A 20,992-nucleotide genomic window follows, 5' to 3' on the forward strand; every position below is an offset into this window, starting at 1 on the left:
GGGCCTGTCCCCAGTACCAAACTCAGCAGCAAAATAGGGAAAACATCCCAAAAAAGGCATGGGATGGATGGATGGATGGATGGATGGATGGATGGATGGATGGATGGATGGATGGATGGATGGATGGATGGATGGATGGAGGTGAGTTCAGGTGTGTTCAAGCAGGTTCAGGTGTGTGCAGGTGGGTCTGACAGGTGCCAGTGCTTGCAGTGGTGGCTCTATTGGTGGCTCCAGCCCAGACTTGCCCGGCACGAGGGCGGCACACGCTGGGAGAGGGTGCGGCACCTACAGCCCAACTCCTTTCCTTGCCTCCTTTCCTTTCCTTCCTTTCCTTTCCTTCCTTCCTTCCTTCCTTCCTTCCTTCCTTCCTTCCTTCCTTCCTTCCTTCCTTCCTTCCTTCCTTCCTTCTGCCACTTACTTCCTTCTGCCACTTCCTTCCTTCTGCCACTTCCTTCCTTCCTTCCGCCACTTCCTTCCGCCACTTCCTTCCTTCCTCCACTTCCTTCCTTCCTTCCTTCCCTTCCTTCCTTCCGCCACTTCCTTCCTTCCGCCACTTCCTTCCCCCACTTCCTTCCGCCACTTCCTCCCTCCCTCCCTCCCTTCTCCTTCCTCCCTTCCCTCCCTCCCTCCCTCCCTCCCTCCCTCCCTTCCCTCCCTCCCTCCCTCCCTCCCTCCCTCCCTCCCTCCCTTCTCCCCTGCCTCCCTCCCTCCCCAAATCCATCCAGATTTCACTGGGAGGCGGAGGGGGGAGGGTCACATAGGTCTGGGCTTCCCAGCCCCCACAGGTAGGGTCTCAAAGCCCCCCCAAATCTGCGATGCCCGAGAGGGGACACGATCTGCTGCTCCCCCCTCTGTGCCCCCAGAGGCTCCCACTACCTCCAGCTCCTCCCTAAATCCCGTCCATCCGTCTTATCAGGAAAGAATTTCCAGAGATAACCCTCGGAAGGGGGGGATAGGGTGCAGACCCTGCAGGACACCCCCAGCCCCCCAAGACCACCGAGTCCCCCCAAGGAGCAGCGGGAACCCTTGACAGTCCCAGCTGAGCCCCCCCATCGGCATCAGCTGGGGATACTGAGGCACAGAGGAACACGGGGGAACACGGGGGGGACACAAGGGGGGACGTGAGGTGATGGGGGACGGGGGGATGGGAGGACTCGGGGGGACACGAGGACTGGACACCGGGGGATACCGGGTGACAAGGGAGGGACACAGCGTGGGGACATCGCGGGGTTACAGGGACATGGGGGATGTTTGGGGGACCGGGGGGACACGGGGGGAAGCCGGGAAGGGGAACACGGCGGGGCGGTGGGGACACGGATGGGACACGTCACTCACCGGGAACGCCCGGAATGTTCCCGATAAGGCCCAGGATGGGAGCAGCCCCGACACCCTCGCCCCTCCCCCCGCGCCCTTCAGGGGGTCCCAGGGGATCCTCAAAGGGAGACGAGGCCGCTGGACCCCGGGCGGGACCCCCTGGGACTCTCGGGTCCGGCACCTCGGGGACCCCACGGAGAAAAATGGGGAGAAAGGAGAGAAAAGGGGGGAGAAAGGGGAGGAAAGGGGAAGACAGGGCACAACAGGATATATGTGGGGGAAAATGTGAAAAAATTGGGAAGAATGGGGCAAAATGGAGGGAATGGGCAAGGAGAAGGAATAGGCAAAGCTGAGAAAAACATGAGGGAAAACAGAATTGGGAGAAAAAGAGGAAGGAGTGAGGCAAAATAGGGAGAAACAGCAAAAAAATGGGAGGAAACCTGGAAAAACTGTACAGAGATGGGGCAAAATCGGGCAAAAAGGGATAAATGGGACAGGAATGGGGTAAAACAGGGCAAGATCAGGCAGAAAGAGTTAAAGTGGGTCAAGAACGGGATAAAATTACAAAATAGGCTAAAAATGAGTAAAATGGGACAGGAATGGGGTAAGACAGCAAAATGGCACAAACCAGCAAAACAGGAAGATTTGGCATAAATGGAGTAAAATGAAGCAAAAAGAGGCAGGAATGGGGAAAATGAGAAATGGGCAAAAATGGGGCCAAAATGAGACAAAGCAAGGCGGGGATGGGGCAAAAGTGTTCAAAAATGAGTAAATGGGACATGAACAGAGCAAAACAGCAAAATGTGGCAGGAATAGTGTAAAACAGGATCTTGGGTCAGGCAGGGGCTGCAGTAGTGCAAAGGTCAGTAGGGTGATGCAGGGCTGGTTATATGGGGACTCAGAAATGTGTGGGGCTGATCCCGACCTTGCCCCACATCCCACAGTTCTGGGGCCAACCCCTATTACTTCATCCCCCACCCCACAGTTATGGGGTCAATCCCATCCCTCCAACTCTCATCCCACAAGTTCTGGGGCTGATTCCTTTCCCTCTGCCCCCCACCCCACAGTTCTAGGTCTTCCCCCATTCCACCCACCCCACACCCCATAAGTTTTGGGGTTGATTCCTTTCCCCCTGACCTGCACTCCCCAATTCTGGGTCAGACCCCCAAACCTCTGTCCCGTATTCCACGAGTTTTGGGGCTGATTGCTTTCCCTCACGCCCCACTCCCCAAGTTTTGGAGTCGATCCCCTTCCCTGTCCTCCCACCCCCAGCTGTGGGGCCGATCCCCGCAGGAACAAAGCCCTGGGCCGGCTCCAGCCGCACCTTCCCGGGAGCGAGGCCGTGGGGAGGTGCCGTGGGGCCGCTCCCGGCTATAAATCCCGGCCAGAATTCCCGCCCGGAATTCCATCCGTGCGTCCGTCCGTGCGACTCTCGGGCTCCCGCCGTCGTGTCACCGTCCCCATGAGCTTCTCCCGTCGCACCGTCTATTCCAGCTCCGTCCGCTCCGGGACCCTCGGGACCCATGGGATCGCCCCCGGCCGCCGCTTCGCCCCCTTGGGCAGCGCCGCGAGCGTGTACGCGGGGGCGGGGGGCGCGGGATCCCGCATCTCCGGCACCCGCACCCTGAGCAGCGCTGGGGGGGGCTTTGGGGCAGGTTACGGGGCCGGTTATGGGGCCAGCCTGGGGGGCAGCGTCTTCCTGGGGGCCTCCGGGGCCGTGGCCAACGAAAAGGAGGCGATGCAGGACCTCAACGACCGCCTGGCCACGTACCTGGAGCAGGTGCGGAGCCTGGAGCGGGAGAACCGGCGCCTGGAGACCCAAATCCGGGAGTTTATGGCCCAAAAGGGGCCCAGCGCCCACGACTGGAGCCCCCAGTGGGAGCTGATCGAGGAGCTACGGGAGAAGGTCGGGGCGCGGGGGGGGGACGGGGTTAAACATTAACTGGGGGGGGGGGGGGGGGGGGGAAGAACTGAACTTTGCATCTGTGGGGGGACTGTAAGTCCCTGGGGGGACATGGGGGAGATCTGTAAGTCCCCGTGGGTGGGGGGCGCAGGGAGGTTTCCTCCCCGTGGGGCTGTTTTTGCGTGGGGCGAAACTGAGGCCACCGGGGGTGGGGCGGTGTTGAAGGAGCCCCCCCCCCCCACTTTTACCCCGATTTTTGGGTAAATGAGCCCCCTCCCAGCCTCCACAAAGCCCCTCCTGCAGCCCCCCTCAAGGTGACCGGCACCCTTACCCCCCCACCCCCACCCCTCGGTCCGCCCCGCCCCGGGTTATCGCCGCTTTTCCGGGGCGAGGCCCTGTAGGGAAGGGGGGTCAGGGAAGTCATCTTGCCGCGGTGACAGTGACACGTGTCCCTGTATCCCTGTGTGCGTCCCTATGTCGCCGTGTCCCATGTGTCCCACTCACCGGTCCCCCCAAATCCATGTGTTCACCTCTTTCCGTTTGTCTCCATGTCTGTGTGTCCACCCTCACGTCCATGTGTCCCTCCACATGTCCCCCATCCCCATGTCCTCATGTCCATGTGTCTCCCCATGTCCCCCCCTCAATGAGTCCCCATATCTCTGTGTCCATGTCCCCACATCCATATGTCCATTTGTCCCTACATGTCCCTATATTCGTGTGTATCCCCGTGTCCCTCGAAGTCCGTGTGTCCTCTGTATCCATGTGTGTCCTCCTGTCCGCATCCCAGATCCTGGAGAGCACAGTGGAGAATGCACGGACAGTGCTGCAGATTGACAATGCACGGCTGGCAGCCGATGACTTCCGGGTCAAGTGAGAGCGGGATACTGGGAATAATGGGAATACTAGGAATAATGGGGATGGGAACACGGCAGGGATGACATGGGAATGAGGATGGAGTGGGAATGGGGATAGAAATGAGGGTGGGAATATGATGGAAAAGAGGGTGGAGATGGGGTGGGAATAGGGGTGGGAATTGGCACTGAGGGGGAATGGGGATGGAGGTGGAAATGGAGTTGGAAACAAGGTGGGAATGGAGATGGGATTAGGGGTGGGATTGGATAGGAATGGGGATGAAGATGGAGTGAGGATGAGGGTGAGGATGGGGGTGTGAATGGGGATGAGGATGGAGACGAGATGGGGATGAGGACAAGGACGAGGATGGAAATGGGAATGTGAACAGGAGTTGGGATGGGATGGGATGGGATGGGATGGGATGGGATGGGATGGGATGGGATGGGATGGGGATAAGGATGGTGAGAGAGATGGGATGGAGGCAAGCATGGAAATAGGAGTGAGAATGGGAATAGGGTGGAAATGGATGGGGATTGGGATGGGATGGAGACTGAATGGGGATGGGTGGGAAGGAAGTGGGTACAGGGATGGGAATGGGGTGGTGACAGAGACGGGGATGGGGCTGGAGATGGGACAGGGATGTGCACAAAGACCAAGATGGAAATAGGAGTGGGAATGGAGAACATGTGTGGACAGGGACAGGGATGGGCTGAGGATGGAAATCAGGCTGAGGACAAGGTCAAAGATGGAAACAGGAGTGGGAATGGGAAACTGGATGGGGACAGGGAAAAGGACAGGCATGGGGACAGCTGTAGGTGAGAATTGGGATGGGAATGGGAGATGAAAATGGGAATGGGGACAAAGAGAAGGATGGGAATAAGGATGGGGACAGAGACAAAGATGGGATGAGTGGAGGTGGCAGAGGGGATGAGACAGGGATAAGAACAAGGATAGAGACAGTGATGGGATGAGGTCAGGCAGTGCTGGAGATGGAAATGAGGATGGGACAAGGAGATGGGATAGGACTGAAAATAAAGGTGAGGATGAGGATGAGGATGAGGATGAGGATGAGGATGGGGAAGGGAAGAGAAATGGAGATGTAGATAAGGATGGGGATGAGAATGAGGATGGATATGAGACTGAGGATGAGAATGATGGGAATGGGATGGGGATGGGATGGTAATGGGATGGGGACGGGACAGCAATGGGGAAAGGGATGTGATGGGGATGAAGATGAGGATGATGGCACAGGGATGGGGAGAAGGATGTGCTGGGAATGGAAATGGGGCTGAGGATGACAGGGATTGAACAAGGATGAGGAAAAGGCTGTGTTGGGTTGGGGATGGAAATGGGGCTGATGATAGGGGTGGGGGAAAAGATATGCTGGGCACAGAAACAAAGCTGAGGACAAGGATGAAGTTATGAATGTGCATAAGGCTGGCTCAGCTCCATGTTCCATCCTGGCTCTGGCCCCACTCCTGTGGCATTGCCAGGTTCGAGGCAGAGCTGGCCATCCGGCTGTCAGTGGACAGCGACATCATGGGGCTGCGCAAGGTCTTGGATGACACCAACATGACGCGGCTGCAGCTTGAGGGGGACATTGAGGCCCTGCGTGAGGAGCTGATCCTGCTGCGCAAGGACCATGACCAGGTGGGTCTGGGTGGCTTGGGGAGCCCAGGGAGGGCATGGGACCCCAAACTGACCCACTCTGCTTCCAGGAAGTGCAGGACCTGCAGGCACAGGTCTCACAGTCAGCGCTGACAGTGGAGGTGGATGCACCACGGTCGCAGGATTTAGGGAAGGTCCTGGGGGAGCTGCGGGCTCAGTATGACACCCTGGCCCAGAAGAACCTGGAGGACCTGGAGAAGCAGTGGGGGCAGCAGGTGGGGAGCCCAAAAAAACCCAAATCCCACCCCAAAACGGTCCTCAAAATGGTCCTGGGGGAGCTGCATATGCAGGACAATACCCTGGTCTTAAAACCCCTGTAGAACCTGGAGAAGTAGTGGGAGTGGGAGTGGGAGTGGGGCTGGCATAGGAGGTCCCCAAAGGAGACCCACAAAGGGGAGAGGAAGGGGTGGAGTCTCCCCTGGGTGGAGGGGACTCCTGGGGTGAGCTGCTCTGGGAGGTTCCTTGTCAAGCCTTGGGGACAATTTTGGGGTGGCCTCTGTCCAAGGGGGCCCAATTTTGGAGCCCATCCTAGGGGATTCCCATGATGTGGAACCCTCATGCCTGAGTCTGGCTCCTCTTGGGATGGTCTCATCACCCACATCTCCACCAGGACTTGGGGTGTCCGTGGTGGTTGGGACCAAGGCTGCTGCCCCCCAGACCCCAAGGGTGTCCCTGAGCCCTCCCAGACCCCTCCTTTCCCTCCCAGATCACAGAGACCACCCTGGAAGTGACGCAGAGCACAAAGGACCTGGACACAGCACGAGGCACCGTTGGGGCCCTGCGTCGCTCACTGCAGACCCTTGAGATTGACCTTGAGGCCCTACGTAACCAGGTACCCCAAAATTCCCCAAACTCCCCCAAAAAACCCCAACTCTCCCAAATCCCTCAATCCACAGCCTCACACCCCCAACTCTGCCCACCAAAACCTAACTCCCTTTAATCCATGGCTCCAAAGCCCCAAAACCCTTCCAACCCCCAAGCCATAACTCCAGGCCCCCAGAGGCCATTTTTAAGGTCCTGAGCCCCACCCACTAAACCCTCCAAATCCCCCAGAACTCAGGGCTGGAAGCTGCACTGCCTGAGGCTGAGGCTTGGGCCAGGGTGAACCCCCACAAGACTCCCTAATCCTCCTCTGATCCCCCCTGAACATGGGTTTGGGGGCTGCATTGACCAATCTTGGGGTGAACCCCCACAAAACCCCTTAGTCCCCCCAGAATGTGGGTCTGGAGGCTGCACTGGCTGAGCCCGAGGTGACTCCCACCCCATTTTCATGGTGCAGATCCTCCAAACCCCCCATTTTAGGGGTAGTGACTCCCCCAAAACCCCCTACTTCCCCCCTGAACACTTGAAAACACAGATTTAGAGGCTGCCATGGTCCAGGCTGAGGCTCAGACTGAGGTGAACCTGCCCAAAACTCCCTTGACCCCATCCAATCCCCCAAGAATGCAGGTCTGGAGGCGGCACTGGCTGAGGCCGAGGCTCGGGCCGGGGCTCACCTGGCACAGGTGCAGCTCCAGGTGAGTGCGGCTGAGGCAGAGCTGCGGGACGTGAGGGCGCAGCTCCAGCGGCAGAACGAGCAGCACCGTGAGCTGCTCGGCCTCAAGGATCGGCTTGAGGCTGAGATCGCAACGTATCGGCAGCTGCTGGAGGGCAGCGACGGCTTCAGGTGAGCAGGGGGGGACTGGGGAGGGGCTCAGGTACTGGTTGGTTCAGGTAGGGGGGAAAGGAATTCAGATACCAGCAGGGTTGAAGTTCAGATGAGAGGGGGAAGCTCAGGTACAGGAGGGGTAAGTTCAGATGAGTGAGGAAGTTTGTGGGGGTATTCAGGTTGGGGGGGAGTTCAGATCATGGGGAGGGGTTTGGGGGGGGTTCAGGTGAGGGGGAGGAGTTCGGGTGTGAGAGGGTTCAGGGGAGAGTTTGGTGGAGAGGGAAGGAATTCAGGTATGGGGTGTTAGAAGTTCAGGTGAGGGGGGAATTTGGAGGTGTAGTTCAGATATGGGCAGTTCAGGTGAGGAGGGGAAAGAAACAGGAGGTGGAAGTTCAAATAGAGGGGGAATTCAGATGCAGGGGGAGAATGGGGGGGGGGCATGTGAACAGGGGTTCAGGTGAGGGGGGGAAGTTCAGGATCGGGGGAAGGTGAGCAAAGAGAGGCCAGGTGAGGAAGCTTGGGGGGTGAGTCCAGGTATGAGGGCTCGGGGGGGAAAATTCAACGGGGGGCAGTTCAGGCGAGGGGGAATCCAGATACAGGGGGGTTTAGGTGGGGTGGAAGTTGAGGTGAGGGGGAAATGGAGACAGAGGAGAGGGGGATATGGGCTGGAAAGGGGATGGGAAGGGGATGGGAAGGGGATAATCTCAAGAATGGAGTGTCCAGGTGCCGTACCTGGCATGGAGAGGGGACATCGTTGACAACACAGTGACAACCAGGGTGGATGAGCCCCCTGTGATGAAGTGTCCAGGTCCCACCAGTTTCAAGATTTTGGGGACAGCCAGGGAACAGCAGTGACATCGAGGGGGGAATGATCCCAGGAGATCAGCTATCCCAGCTCTGTCATTCAGGATGGTCTGGGGATGGAGACAATGGTGATGTCAGAGGGCATGAACCCCAGGTGTCCAAGTGGCCAGGTCCCAGCAGTTACAATATTTTGGGAACAGCTGGGGGACAGTGGTGACACCCAGAGGGGACAGTCTCCAGAGTGTTGGGACACCCCAGCCCACCCCCCCGGACATTCCATCTCCATCATCTGTTGGCTGACACTGAGGGGAGGACACTACTGGAATGGGGAGGGGACCCCCAGCCGCCCCTACCCCTAACCTCCCCTCCCTGCAGCTTGAGGGATGCCCTGGACAAGGAGACCACAGCCACCACGGCAGGGACAGGGACCACCCAGCGTGTGGTCACCGAGACCAGGGAGGTGAAGGTCCGCACGTACTGAAGGGGATCACGGGGGATTCCCGGCCTCCAAAAGCCGGGGGGGCCTCCGAGCCCCTCCAGATCCAAATAAAGTGGCGATTCCCATGAATGGGAGATGGGATGTGCTGGTGTGTCCTTCCGGGGGGGAAACGGGGGTGGGGATATGGGGCTGAGAACGGGGGAAACTGAGACACGGGGTTGTCAGGGGAGGGATGGATTCCTGTACCCCATCTTGTCACCATCCTGACACCTGTCACCCATGCCCCCCCCAGGACACCCCTTTCGCCCCCAGCCATGTCGGGGTCCTTGGGGCCATCGACCTCCCGGAAGCAGCTGGGAGGACCCCAAAACGTCCCTGTCCCCGCCGGCCCCGGGGTAAGCTCCGAGCTCTGGGCGCAGTCCGTCGTGAGCTGCTCCCTGGGGGACACGGGAGCGGAGGTCCCACTGCGGTACCCGGCTGTCCCGGTGCGGTGCTCGGGGGTCGCGGGGATCCTCGTGCCCGGGAGTCCCGATGTCGGGGTTTCCTTGGGGGTCGGTGCCCGGGGGTCACTGGAGTGTCAGCAGACCGGGGGTGTTGGTGCCTAGAGGGTCACGTACCAGGGGGTGCCGGAATCGGGGCTCCCGGGGGGCTCCCAGGGGTGTCGGTGTCCGGGGAATCGCGGTGCCCAGGGCTGTCGCTGTGTGGGGGAGCCCATGTCCGGGGCTCCTGGTGTCGGGGATCGCACTGACCGGGGAATCCCGGGGTTGTCAGTGCCCAGGGGTCTCAGTGTCGTGGGGCCAGGGGAGTGACGCTGTTGGGGCGTTTCGGTGGCCGGGGTGTAAGTGCCGGGGGTCCCAGCTGCCGGGAGTCCCGGTGGGAGTGTTCCTGGTGCGTTCGCTCCGCCCCTCCCCCACAGGACTCTCCGGCCCCAGGCCCCGCCCCCAGCCCAGATCACGCCCCCGCGCTTTGCCCCGCCCCCTGACAGGGCGCGACGCTCGTGGTCACGTGACGCCACCATCCGGGTCCTTTGCCTTCTCTGCCTCGTCCCAACATGGCGGCCCCAGGTGAGCGCTGCGCCGCCGGCCCGGGCCCCGCCGGCCCGCGCGGGGCTCCGCGGGCACTGATGGCGGCACCGATGGCGGCCCCGGGGCTGTTACGGGCACCGCCGCTCCTGGAGATGGGGCTAGGTGGGGAGGCGGTGGCGGGAACACCGGGGGAAGCGGCGGGAAAACCGAACCACCCCCCCCCCCCCTTCCTCCTCCGCCGCGTCTTCTCAGGGCGGGCGCGCGCCCTTTCCCCCCCGCCGCTTCCCATTGGCGGGGGTGCGCGCGCGGCCCGTGATTGACGTGCGCGCGACAGGCTCCCCCAACACCTCCCTGCCTCCCATTGGCGGGGGCGCGCGTGCCCGACTGGTGATTGACGGGCGCGCGCCGGGCGCGGCCCGGCGCGTGCGCGCGGGAGGGGGCGACGTGCCCACGTGGCCGCGAACGGGAGGGGTCGGAGGGGCCCCGGTACCGGGAGTTATGGGGGGGAGATGGGATTTGCCTCCCCACACATCTGCTCCCAGGGGCTGCACCGGGACCCCCTTCCCGGGCCCGCGATGCTCTTGGGGTTCCCTGGGGTTAGTAACGGGGGAGGCGGGGCGGGATATGACCCCTCCCAACCCGGCTCCCCACTCCATTCCCGATCCCGCAACATCTCCCGGGATCCCCGGCTCTCCTTGGGCGTCCCGGTACCAGTGTGAGCACCGGTACCAGTGTGAGCACGGGGGGGCTGGAAGGTGCTCCTCATCCCAAGGTTCTGTGTTTCCTACCTGGATCCTTCCCTGTCCCAGCTTTCCCGTGGCCTCAGGTGCTTTCTGCATTCCCAGGAATGTCTCAGGCTGGTTTCCTGGGGGAGGTTGAGTCACCCCGGGGCATCTCTGAGGCTCTTGAGGCTCCCGGATCCCAGGCTGGGATTCCTGTAGGATTCCCAGAACAGCCCCATGCTTCCCTGAAGTCCATGGTAGGAGGGAAGGGAGGGATTGGGGGAAGATGGAGCCATCCCAGGGGTCTCACACAGCACCACCACCACCCTCTCCCAATTCCCACAGGAGAACACCAGTGGTGGTTCTCTCTATGCTGCGTTTCCATGGAATAACATTTCCAGGCCATTCCATGAGCAATCCCAGCATTCCACCTTCATCCTTTTTATCCTTGTTAAAGCTCTTCAGTTTATTAGCTAATTATTATTCCACTCTCTGGCCAGAGCTCTGACCATATGAAAATTCATGATCTCTCCTTAAAAAAAAAGGGATGTTTTTCCAAGCCTTTCTTTCTCATATTCTTAAAAAGCATCAGTTTTCCTTGCCCTGGGAGCACAATTGACTTCCCCAAAACCTGATGGGGGAAGGAAGGAAATAAATGCACCATTTCTTTTGGACTCCAAGACCCCCCCCAGCTCCACCTGGAGGGATTTTTCCTGGGGAATGTGGCATTCTTGCCAGGAAAGGTCCCAGATCCAGTGGCAGAGCATGAGGGCAGCAGTTACTCCAGGAAGGAGGGAAGACTGGGGGAATTGTGAATCAAAATCTGCCTTCCAGGAAATAACTCAGTTTTCCAGGAGGGTCACAGCATATGCCTGGGTGTGTCCCTGCAGGGGGTCAGATGGGGACAGCTTTCCTGGTGGAAATAGCAAGTAAAGGGGGCTGGGGGGGTGGCTCAGTGGCTCCTGACCCCTAGTGTGTCCCCTACCAGTGGCTCCTGTCCCATCCTGGTGTCCCATGTCCCCGTCTGGAGCCCCGTCCCACCCCAGTGGCTCCTGTCTTATCCCATCCCAGTGGCTCCTGTCCCATCTCAGTGCTCCATGTCCCATCTTGTGTCTCATCCTGTCACTTCCTGTTCCCTCTTGGCTCCTCCTGTGCCTCCTGCTGTCCCATCCCAGTTCCTCGTATCCCATCCTGGTGCCCAACATCCCTTCCTGGTTCCTTCTGTCCCGTCTCAGTGGCTTCTGTCCCACCTTGTGTCCCACCCTGATGCCCTCGTGGCCCATCCTGCTACTTCATGTCATCTTTCAGTGCCATATCCCACCCAGATGCTTCATGTCCCATCCTGTGTCCCAGTGCCTTCTGTCACATCTCAGTACCCAGTGTCCCATCCTGTCACTTTGGGACCTGTCCTGATGCCTCATGTCCCATCCCAGTGACTGGTGTCACATCTTGTTGGCTCCTGTCCCCTCTTGGTTCCTCATGTCCCATCCTGACATTTCCTGTCTCCTCTTGGCTCCTCCTGTCCTACCTCCTGTCCCATCCCAGTGGCTGCTGTCCCATCTTGGTGCTGTGTGTTCCATCCCAGCACTTCCTGTCTCATTCTGCTGCCTTGTGTCCCATCTTGTGTCCTCTTCTGGCACCTCATGTCCCATCCCATCCCATCCCATCGTCATCATCCCATGTCCTATCTGTCACCTTGTGTCCCATCCCAGGGCATCCTGTCCCATCCTGGTGCTCCATGTCCTCCTGTATGATTTCCCCTTGGCCCTTCCTGTCCTGTACCATGTCCCTTCCCAGTGCCCCGTGTCCCTTCCCAATGCCCCGTGTCCCATCTCACTGGCTCCTGTTCCATCCCAACTCCTCCCATTCCATCCCAGTCCCACCTCGTGTCCTACCCTGTCACCGTGTGCTCCATCCCAAGGATTTGTGTCCCATCTTGGTGGCTCCTGTCACCTCTTGGCATCCCGTGTCCCATTCCAATGTCCCATCACAGCACCTCCTGTCCCTTTCCAGTGTCCCATGTTCCGGTGCCTTGTGTCCAGTCCTGGCACCTCGTGTCGCCTCTCAGCTCCTCAAGTCCACTCCCAGTGTCAGGGTCCTGGTGGCTCTTGTCCCATCCCAGTGTCCCATCCCTGCTCCTCATGACCCATCCCAGTGTTCCATGTCCTGTCCCTGTGTCCCATGTCTCATCCTGGTGTCCCCAGTCCCATTCCAGTGTCCTGTGTCCCACCCCAGTGTCCCCAGTCCCCTCTGCCCCTGCCCTTTTTCTGTCCTTGCTCTCATTCTACCTGTTCCCACTCTGATTCCCTTCCATTCCCACTCTTTTTCTGACCCATTCTTGCTCTCATTCCTGTCTGTCCCAGCTCATTCCTGCCCATTCGCTGTCTCATTCCTGCCCATGCCTGCTCCCATTCACACCATTCCCACCCTGATCCCATTCTCATTCCCTCTTTTTCCTGACCTTTCCCTCTCTCATTCCCATCCATTCCCTGTCTAATTCCCCCCATTCCCATTCCCGCTCTGATCCGTGTCTCCGGTCTCTCCTGCAGCGGCAGCAAAGAAGAAGCCAAAGAAGGGGAAGACACTGACGCTCACGGATTTCTTGGCGGAGGATGGGGGGGGCGGGGGGGGCCCCACCTACATCCCCAAACCTGTGAGCTGGGCTGATGAGACTGATGACCTGGAAGGTGAGCATGGCATTCCTGGAGCCAGGATGGCATTCCCAGCTCTGGGATTGACATTCCCAGCCCCCAGGGCAGCATTTCTGGAGCCAGGGTAGCATTCCTAGCCCCCAGAGCGTCATTTTCAGCTTTGGGATTGGCATTCCCAGTCCTTGGAGCAGCATTCTCAATCCGTGGGCACCATTCTGAGCTCTGAGATTGGCATTCTCAGCTCCCAGACTGGCATTCCTGTTTCAGGATCAACATTCCCATGCCCTAGAGGGGCATTCCGGGATCATGGAGGGCATTCCCAGCTCCCAGACTGTCATTCCCAGCTCTGAGTCAGTGTTCCCAGCTCTTGGAACATAATTCCCACCTTCCAGATTGGCATTCCCAGCTCTGGATTGGCATTCCTAGCTGCAAGTGGCACCCACAACTGGAAAAATCCACTGGCTGTTCCTTTTTTGGGGGAATAATGAAGCTGGGAGAGCCATGTGAGTTTTCCTTAGGGATGAGACTCAATGTCCAGCAAAGTGTGGGAGCAGAAATGAAGTATTGAGGGTTTTGGGGACTGGATTCACCAGAGCTTCCCACTGAGCCAGGCTGGAATCCAGGCAGGAATGAATCATGGAAAGCCATGCCATGGGATTTCCTATCCCTGCCTTGGCTGATCTGATGGCATCAGGGCACCTTTTCCATGGATTTACCAATGCTGCTGGCAGTTGCTATTGCTCTGCTGGACTCCAGTTCCCTCCGGTTGGGTCTGGATGACTCAGGTTTCTTCCCATTGCCTCCAGTTGCTTTCAGCTGCCTCCATTTGGGTGGGTTTTGGGATGATTTGCTGACTCCAGTTGACCTGGCCAGCTCTGGATGGCCCCAGTCAGCTCCAGTGGGCTCTGGCCAGGTGCGTCTGTCTCCACATTCCGGATTTCTCTGCAGTCTCCACCACGTGGCACAGCAATGATGACGATGTTTACCGGGCGCCTCCGATCGACCGCTCCATCCTTCCCACGGCCCCGCGCGCCGCCCGTGAGCCCAACATCGACAGAAGCCGCCTCCCCAAATCCCCCCCATACACGGCATTCCTGGGAAACCTGCCCTACGATGTCACGGAAGAGTCCATCAAGGATTTCTTTCGAGGGCTCAATGTGAGTGACATTCCAGAGGGTGGGAATGCCATGGGAACCTGGGGTGCAACTCTTCTCTATTGGACACCCATATCCATTGCCACGGGATTTTCCTGGAATATTGGAGTCTGTAGGTTGATCCTGAGAGAATCCCGTGATTCCTCAGCCATGGATCAGCCATTTTTGCTCCTCCAGTGGGATTGAGGAGGCTCCAGTGCGGGGTTTCCCTGTGGAATCAGGTGGAGGTTAGACTGGGAGGGGTGGGGTAGGGCAGCTCCCAAGTTCAAAGAAAAGAGCATCAGGAAGCTCATGGATCACACAGAGGTGTTGAAACCACAGGGAAATTAGTCCCAAATTGGGGAAAACCAAGTTTATTCCCATTTGAACCAATCCTGCTCTTCTGTCTCCAGCTACACACCTTGGCCTTCCTCATTCCTTTTTCCTCTTCCTGGCATTTGTTATCCTTTAAATATAATTCCATGGATATGTTGTGGATTCTCCTTTGGTCCAAGCTAGATTCTGGCTTTCCAAGAGGTTTCCCATCAGGAAATCCATCCCCAGAAAATCCAAGGGATGCTCTGGGGACTCCATGACCCCCTGGGATGTCATTTAGGAATGTTGGTGGCTCCTGATACTTCCTAGGGCTCTGACCAGGAATGAGCAAGGAGCTCCCACACTTTGGGAATCCAGCGAAAGGAGGTTGTGGGCTATCCTGTGTCCATGTGGGACTTGTGCTGGACACATCCAGGGCTGGTTTTCCACTGGGATGAGCTCTGAGATGGCTCCTGCTTCCCTGAGCCAGGTTGGAGCCTGCAGAGCATAACCTTCCCATTGTTCCCAATGCAGCTGCCAGAGCTGGAATTCTCTTCCCAGTCCCTCAATCCAAAAATATTGCTGGGACTCCCCTCTTCCCTTCTCATGCATGAGGAACCTCCTCAATCCCTGGATATCCATGAGTTGCTCCATCCCAGATCCTGCTACACTTCCGCATTCCCCTCTGGAAGCCAAGATCCTGAGGGGAGCTTCCCTGCCTTCCCTCCCTTCGCAGATCAGCGCCGTGCGGCTCCCACGGGAACCCACCAATCCTGAGAGGTTGAAAGGTTTTGGATACGCAGAATTCGAGGATATTGATTCCCTGTTCCAGGCCCTGAGCCTTAATGAAGAGGTGAGTCAAATCCCAGCTTCCAAGAGCACATCCTAGGGCTTAAAGGAGCTCCAACGACCTGGAGAAGGATTTGGACACAGGCCTGGAGTGATGGGAAAAGGTCAAATGGCTTCCATCTGGAAGAGGGGAGGATGGTGGGATATGGGGAGGGAATTCGCAGCCCAACACTCACTTCCCACTGTTGTTTCCAGTCTTTAGGAAACAGAAGGATACGAGTGGATGTGGCGGATCAAGCTCAGGATAAAGGTGAGCGTCCAGCTGAGGACACGGATTGAGCAGGGTAGGGATGCAGGGAGAGTGGCCAAGGGCGCAGCCCCAACCCTGCCCTGTTTCCTTCCTTTACTTTTAATTTTCTTTTCCTTTCCCTCTCCTTGTCTCTGCTCTCTTTGTGTCCCTGGCTCACGGCAGATCGGGACGATCGCTGCTTTGGCAGAGACCGAGATCGCTTCCGGGACTCAGAGCGGTTTGAGAGCGACTGGCGCGCACGTCCAGCTGCTCCCGATGCCTTCGATGACTTCCCCCCGCGCCGGAGTGACGATGGATTTGGGGACAGTGAGTGAAGCGAACAGGCCCAGCATTCCAGGCACTCCCTCCTTCCCCTGTGTCCTGGGAACCAGCGTTGTCCCAGGATCCAGGAGCACCTGACACTGCTCTGCCTGAAGTTAGGAGCCACCCGAGCTCATTCCTACCCTGAGGTTGTTCATTCCCATCTGGTCCTCATTCATTCTCAGAACTCAGTCCCATCTGGACCTAATATATTCCCAGAACTCATTCCCACCCTGAGCTTGTTCATTCCCCATGAACATTTGGAGTTCATTTGTTCTCAGCTCTCATTCCTACCCCAAGCTTATTCATTTCCAAAACTCTTCATTCCCACCTGAGCTCATTCCCAGTCTGTAGGGCTAAATGTGGCCGCCTTCTCTCCCATGTGGAGCAGTACTGGGATTTTCCTCCTTCCTCGTGAAATCTCTGCTTATCCCAGTAAAACCCCATTCCACTTCCAGGATATCGTGATCGCTACGATGACCGGTATCGGGACGGGCCACGGCGGGACATGGATCGCGGCTTTGGGAGCCGGGATCGCTATGATGACCGCAGCAGGGATTACGACCGAGGTGGGAATTCCCAAGGATTTTCAGGGGCAGAAAGACTGGGAGTGAGACCTGCCTCCATGGCCAGCAACCGGGAATCCCCCAAATTCCCAGACTCTTGTCACTGGGAATCTGGGCTGCATTATCCCTAGTCCCTCTCAGACAGAACCATCTCGTTCCCCAGGCTACGATTCCCGAATAGGCAGTGGCCGGAGAGCCTTTGGAAGCGGATACCGCCGGGATGATGACTACCGTAGCTATGAGGATCGTTATGACCGGCGGGATGACCGGATGGATCGGTGGAATTCCCGGGATGATTACGGCCGGGATGATTTCCGCCGCGAGGACAGAGGTGGGGTGGAACCAGAGCTGTTCCTTTGGGAAAAGTTGGATAGAATGGGAATGATCCCTTGGAAAAGGTGGGAGCAATAGGGAATGGTCCCTTGGGAATGGTGGGATGTGATGGGAATGGTCACTTGGGAAAGGTGAGATGGGATTGGAAGGGTCTCTTGTGAGAGGCAGGATGGGATAGGAATGATCCCCATGGAAAGGTGGGAAGGACAGGGAATGGTCTGTCAGGAAAGGTGGATTAGGATGGAAATGTTCCCCATGGAAATGTGAAAGAGAGTGGGAATGATCTCTCAAGAGAAGTGGACTGGGGAAGGGGTAGTCCCTTGGGAATGGTGGGATGGGACGGGGATTATCCTGTCAGTCCCAGTACTGGTGCAGGCAAGATCAGTGCCCATCGGGATCTCCGGGCTCATTCCCAGGTCCCACCCAGAGACCGAAGCTCAACCTGAAGCCCCGCAGCGCTCCCAAAGAAGAGGAAACTTCCGGAGCTCCCGCTGCCCAATCCAGCCGGGCTGCTTCCATCTTCGGGGGGGCCAAGCCTGTGGATACAGCGGCTCGGGAGCGGGAAGTGGAAGAGCGGCTCCAGAAGGAGCAGGAAAAACTCCAGCGGCAGCTGGAGGATGACAAGAGGATCGACAGACGGCCCCGGGAAAGGTGGGAATGGTGCCTTGGGAAAGAGGAAGTGGGATGGAGATGATCCCGTGGGAAGTGCTGGGAATGGTCTCTTGGGAAAGGTAGGATGGGTAGGGAATGACCACTTGGTAATGATGGAATGGGCAAAAATGATCCCATCCAAAGGATGAGAGGCGTAGGGAATGGTCTCTTGGGAAAGGGGGTATGGGCTGGGAATGATCCTGTGGCAAAGGTGGGGATGGGCAGGGAATGATATCCACAAAGAGGTGGGATTGAATGGATGATTCCTCGGGAAATTCAGGGCTGATCCCCACAGAGAGCTGGGAGGGACAGGGAATGGTCCCTCCCCATGGAAAAGTAAGTGGGATGTGTGTGAATGATGCCTTCATTCGTAAGTGGTTCATGTGAGGTGGTGCTCATTGGATGGGAAAGGTGGGATCGGGCAGTCATTTCCCAGGCCTCTCATCCTATATCCCCCCCTATCCCAGGCATCCAAGCTGGCGGAGTGAGGAGAACCAGGAGCGATCCCGGACAGGCAGCGAATCCTCCCAGAGCGGCCCTACAGGACCCTCAGGAACGTCTGTGGGCTCTGGCCCCACCGGCCGGAGTGAGTTGGGATCTGGGGCAGACGGAGCATCCCAGCCCAGGGTGTCCAGCAGCTCCCACACAGATTTGTGTCCCCCCAGCCACACGGAGGAGGGAGAGTGAGAAATCCCTGGAAAATGAGCCCCTAGGAAAAGAGGAGGAGCCTCCCTCACCGCCCCCCAAATCCCGGGAGGAGAAGCCCAAGGTGATGCCAGCGCCGCCTCCCAAGGAAAATGCCTGGATGAAGCGGAGCAGCCAGAACCCCCCTGGCAATTCCCAGAGCTCCGACTCAGAGCAACCCTCCCCAACCAGGTGGGTGTCCCAGGAAGGAGTGGCCTGTGGGGGATGCTTTTCCAGCCCAGAGCATTCTGTGGGTCCCTGGTTTTCCCTGGGGAAGGACCCCAAGGGCCAGGAGAAGGGGACCCCAACATTGCCAGGGATGATCCTGTAGTGCATCCCAACATTTCTGCTGCCCATCCCAGCTTTCCTAAGCTCCATCCCGATATTCCTGTATCCCAGAGATGTTCCTGTGCCCCATCCCAGTATTCCTGCAGCACATCCCAGAGTTCCTGTGCCCCATCCCAATGTTCCTGTGCCCCATTCCATCCATCACCCAGTGGCCCAGGGGTGTTCCTGCCACACATCCCAATATTCCTGTATCCCAGCCCAGTGTTCTGTGGCACATCCCAACGTTCTTGCAGCCCATGGAGGCTCTTCTGCCCATCCTAACCTTCCTGTGCTCCCTCCCACCAGTCTCGGGTGTGCTCCTGGGCTCCATCCTGATATTCCCAGGGCCCAGGGATACTCCAGTGCCCCACCCCGTATTCCGAGGAATTCCCTGTGTACCATTGTAATATTCCAGTGCTCAACCCCAACATTCCCAGGCCCTATCCCAACATTCCTGTGCCCCATCCCACCATTCCTAGGAATGGGGCCATTCCAGGGACCCCCCTGATGCCCCTCCCCCCTTTTCTGCCTCCCCAGTGGGGGCCCCCCCGGCCCCTCCCCCCCTGGAGATGACGGAGGCCCCCCCAGGACCCCCCAAAGGAGAGGTGAGAATGGTTTTGGAGATTTGGGGGAGTTTTGGGAGCATTTGGGGGGCTCAGAGGGTGTTAGGGGGAGCTCAGGTGGCTTTGGGGGGGCTCGGGGGGAGGTTGGTATTGGGGGAGCTGGGAGATTGAGGGATTTTGTGGGGGTTTTGAAGGGGGTTGGGGGGATTCCAGGGATGTCAAGGCCTTGCTGGGAGGTTCAGGAGGGCTTGAGGGGCTCAGGGGCTTTTGAGGGCTGTGACACCCCCCTTCACTCTTTTCCAGCAGACGAACTGAAGCCAGAGGGGGGCCGGGAGAACACCTCCAAGGGCCGGAGCTGCAGCCGCGGCCCCGTGGGAATGGGGGACCCTGAGAGGTGAGGCCCCCCCAGACCCCCCTCAGGAACCAGGAAGCCCCCCCAGGCACTGGGAATTTCCCCAGGAATTGATCTCTGCCCTCTGCCCCGCAGGAGAGATCCCCGGAAGGAGCACGAGCCAAAGAAACTGGAGGAGACCCCCCCCTCTGTAAGGATTCAGGGGGACTCAAAATGGGGAGGGAGGGACCCCCCTCAAATCTCAGGTTTGGGAGATTTTGGGGAATTTCCACCATAACTGACCCCCCATGCCTCCACTTAACCGGGGGACTGCGACCCCTCTTTAGGATGAATGAACTCCCAGGGGTCTTCAACCCCTCACATCTCATTTTTTGAGGTATTTTGGGAATTTTCTGCTTCACTGCTCTCCTCCCTCTGCCCACCCCCACAGTTCAGCAGTCTGGGGTACAAAAGGGCAGTCTGAGACCCCTTTTGGGGGTGCTATAACCCCCCCCCTTTTTGGGGTGAATGACCCCCTGGGTGTCTTCATCCTCTTCAAATCTTGTTTTTTTTGAGGGCTTGGGAAATTGTTTTCCAATAATGACCCCCCCTGGCCCTCTCAGCTTAACCACCCCAGCAATTTGGGATGTCTCTGGCCCCTTCTGGGGGGCTGTGACCCCTGGTTTTGGGATGTGTGAGCCCCTGGGGATCTTTATCCCCCTGAAATCCCATTTTTGGGAATTTTTCCTGGTTTTCTCTGCAGTTCAGCCACGCCAGCAAATATGCCGCGCTCTCCATGGATGGGGAGGATGAAGGTGATGATGAAGAAGGAGCTGAGTAAAAGCTTCCTCCCCCTCCTCCTCCTCCTCAGCCGCCACGGGAACCTCCGGAGATTCCCAAAAATCCCAACCTTGATCCAGGCGAGATGGAAATAAAGCCTAAAACTCATCAATGCCCTCAGCTACGGCTTCTTAAATCCCGAAAAACCCCACCCTGAACGCACGGGAATCACCCCAGAATCAGCACGGTGGGGCAGGGGTGCTCCCAGAGTTTTCTCAAAGGAAAAGCAGCCCCCCTCCATGTTTTCAATGGAATAAGGGGTGAGGAAGAGCTGGCCTTCCTCCCACCCCACTCACTGGAGCTCCTCCAAAACAGGGATGGGGAGGCATCCAATCCCCCCCAAATCCTTCAAGGTCTGGGGTCCCCCTCCACCCCCCATTTTCCTCCCCTCTGGAATGTTGATTTTCGCCTGGGCACCTTTATCATCCTCCTGCTCACAGGTGTCCCCCCAGTTCCCCTGCCCAGGTTTTGGGATGCAAACCCCACCCTTTACACAGGAAAACCTGGATTTCTAACCCAGAGCCTCAAGATAATTCTGAGATTTTGGGATTTGGAGTGGGCTGTAAAAGTGTAAAAAGAACTTTCCCAGAGGTTTTGGGAGGTCCTGGGGGAGTTTTGGAGTCCCTAGGGGGGTGTTTAGGGGTTCTTCCCCAGGTTGGGGGCTGTTCTGTTTTCTCCAATAAAATGAGCTTAAAAACATCCAGAAAGCCCTAAATCCTTCTGCCCTTTTCCTACCCCCCTCCAAGGGAGATGGGGCAGTTCCCAAAGCCTCCCAGGGGGAATTTCCTGTCCCAACATTGGCCTTCCTCTCTGGTGAAGGGCTT

The 20,992-nt window shown here is 58.1% G+C and overlaps 2 protein-coding genes across 5 annotated transcripts; both read left to right on the top strand.

Moving 5' to 3' along the window:
- The first annotated feature begins 2,659 nt into the window (after positions 1 to 2,659).
- KRT18 (keratin 18) lies at positions 2,660 to 8,740 on the top strand. Its single transcript, XM_005532084.3, has 7 exons — positions 2,660 to 3,220; positions 4,005 to 4,087; positions 5,563 to 5,719; positions 5,788 to 5,952; positions 6,444 to 6,569; positions 7,180 to 7,403; positions 8,565 to 8,740. The coding sequence occupies exons 1-7, from the start codon at positions 2,777 to 2,779 to the stop codon at positions 8,668 to 8,670; spliced, it is 1,305 nt and encodes a 434-aa protein (XP_005532141.1). The 5' UTR covers positions 2,660 to 2,776; the 3' UTR covers positions 8,671 to 8,740.
- Positions 8,741 to 9,547: 807 nt separating this feature from the next.
- On the top strand, positions 9,548 to 20,276 carry EIF4B (eukaryotic translation initiation factor 4B). 4 transcript variants are annotated; one of them, XM_088068747.1, is made up of 15 exons: positions 9,548 to 9,692; positions 12,925 to 13,062; positions 13,975 to 14,183; positions 15,211 to 15,327; positions 15,519 to 15,573; positions 15,736 to 15,879; positions 16,332 to 16,442; positions 16,603 to 16,770; positions 17,189 to 17,423; positions 17,891 to 18,009; positions 18,089 to 18,299; positions 18,972 to 19,039; positions 19,304 to 19,391; positions 19,485 to 19,539; positions 20,092 to 20,276. In XM_088068747.1, exons 1-15 carry the CDS (start codon positions 9,680 to 9,682, stop codon positions 20,167 to 20,169), a joined length of 1,809 nt encoding a protein of 602 aa, XP_087924873.1. In that variant the 5' UTR covers positions 9,548 to 9,679; the 3' UTR covers positions 20,170 to 20,276. The 4 variants fall into 4 exon arrangements, 2 of the variants coding, with proteins under 2 accessions (XP_087924873.1, XP_014116089.1); XM_014260614.2 differs by having other exon boundaries at positions 9,549 to 9,692; positions 19,301 to 19,391; XR_001332087.2 differs by lacking the exon at positions 18,972 to 19,039 and having other exon boundaries at positions 9,549 to 9,692; positions 19,301 to 19,391; positions 20,092 to 20,173.
- Positions 20,277 to 20,992: the final 716 nt, after the last annotated feature.

Source organism: Pseudopodoces humilis, chromosome 32 (assembly GCF_049639895.1).
Source record: "Pseudopodoces humilis isolate 2021_Gansu_Grassland_sample_001 chromosome 32, ASM4963989v1, whole genome shotgun sequence".
Classification (NCBI taxonomy): Eukaryota; Metazoa; Chordata; class Aves; order Passeriformes; family Paridae; genus Pseudopodoces; species Pseudopodoces humilis.